Source organism: Miscanthus floridulus, chromosome 19, assembly GCF_019320115.1.
Source record: "Miscanthus floridulus cultivar M001 chromosome 19, ASM1932011v1, whole genome shotgun sequence".
NCBI classification, from domain to species: Eukaryota; Viridiplantae; Streptophyta; class Magnoliopsida; order Poales; family Poaceae; genus Miscanthus; species Miscanthus floridulus.
Window position 1 is genome coordinate 93,203,841 of NC_089598.1, and position 1,657 is coordinate 93,205,497.

Genomic DNA, 1,657 nt, shown 5'->3' on the forward strand with positions numbered 1-1,657 from the left:
GATAAAAGAACATCCTTTGGATAGCTTAACCACGAGCCTTCGATCTCATAATAGCAAAAAAAGCCAACTTCGAAAACGCCAAGAGCATATATATCCGCTCTGAAAACCGATCTACTAGCTAGTAGGTTAAAGTTGCCAACAAGTTCGAGTTCGAGTTCAACTTCTTACCAAAACGGGCGACCACCAAAACCACATCTCTTCGATCGCTTCGTCTGGATCGGAGACCGGAGTGCCGGAGATGATGAAGACAGAAGAACGGAAGGGCCGGACGGCTGACGATCGATGTCGATCTTGTTCTAGTCATGCAGAATGGCCGGGTAGGTGACGAGGCGCCTGGCGCAGGTGGTGCAGGCGAACCTCCGCTTGGTCCTGCGGCAGAGCGGCAGGCAGCAGAGCACCCACTTGGCCTCCACGTCCGTGGCCGCCACCCCGCCGCCGCAGTAGGGGCAGCTCCCGGGCGCCTTCTGCACGCCCAGCACCTTCTCCTCCTTGCCGCACAGCATCGCCGCGCCGGACGACGACGACCCTCCCGCCGCAGCCATCCCCGCCATCAAATCCCGGCCTCACTTCGCCCTCTGGCTCTCTCTCACTCTCACACTCTCTGTGCAGGGACGTAACAATACAAGTAGGACAACAGCTAGCGAGCTGAGGGTAGAAGCTGCAGGTGTGCTTGACCGCAGGACGTGTACTCGATCGCTCGGTGCTGTGGGCTAGCTAGCTCTTGTCAGTTGAGGACACATCACGTCACGGGTGCTGCTGGCTGGCCTGCTGGCCGGCGATCGATCGAGCTAGCTAGCTGTGTGCCGGTACGTGGGGCTCGCGTGTTAACTCCGGTGGGGTTCTCGCAATCAATTCTCTCCTGCCTTTGTGGTTGGTGCGGTTGCCGTGGCTGGCGTACGGCGGCGCGCGTGAGCGTGAGCTCGCTGGGGGATTTATCGTCATGTGTGTGTGGGCGCTGCCCTGCATGCCCGCCCAGTGCGGCTCTCGTCAGCCGAGTCTGTCGTCGTCGTTGCGGACGAGTGTGGAGGGCCGATGGGACGAGGGGGCCGGCGAAGCATGCGCGCGCATGGTGCGTCCGTCGTCGAGTGCGGGTTGACGTGAGGGCCGGGCGGGGCGGCAAAGCAAGCTGCCTTTGCATGGCGCGCGCGCGGTAGGCTCGGCGGTGGACGGGGACAAGAGGACGCGGTGGAGATGCGCGCGTCGGCCGGGCCGCTTTTGCCTGGGCTTATTTGTATAGGTCACATGTACTGCTTGGCCTGTGGGGCCGTGGGGGTGCGTGGTGGTGGCCACTGGGTAGTATCCCACGTCCTTCATGCGAATCGGTGCGCGTCGTTGCATGACCTGCGTCCAACCTCGTCATCATGCCTGTGTCTGTGTCCCACACCGTATGTTCGTGTATGTACATGTACTAGCTTTAATCTCGTATACCTGTACAGATAGAGAGACCACTAGCGATCATTGATTGAAATAAAACTTCAACCATAGAGAGCCACATCATCACTGTTATTCTAGCCGTCTCATTTTAGCTAGGAAATTCAATCCTGGCCATTTCTATTTTCTGCAGATCTATACGCTCCGACGTTTTGGTTTGGTACTCTCTTAACCTCCTATAACCAATGAGACATAATGCATAATTGTGGGAGAGAATTCTAGCGTT

General features: G+C 57.8%; 1 protein-coding gene across 1 annotated transcript; it reads right to left on the reverse strand.

Moving 5' to 3' along the window:
* Nucleotides 1–1,036, reverse strand: LOC136529933 (uncharacterized). The gene has a single exon (XM_066522982.1). The coding sequence runs from the start codon at nt 549–551 to the stop codon at nt 297–299; it is 255 nt and encodes an 84-aa protein (XP_066379079.1). The 5' UTR covers nt 552–1,036; the 3' UTR covers nt 1–296.
* Between the last annotated feature and the right edge of the window lie 621 nt (nt 1,037–1,657).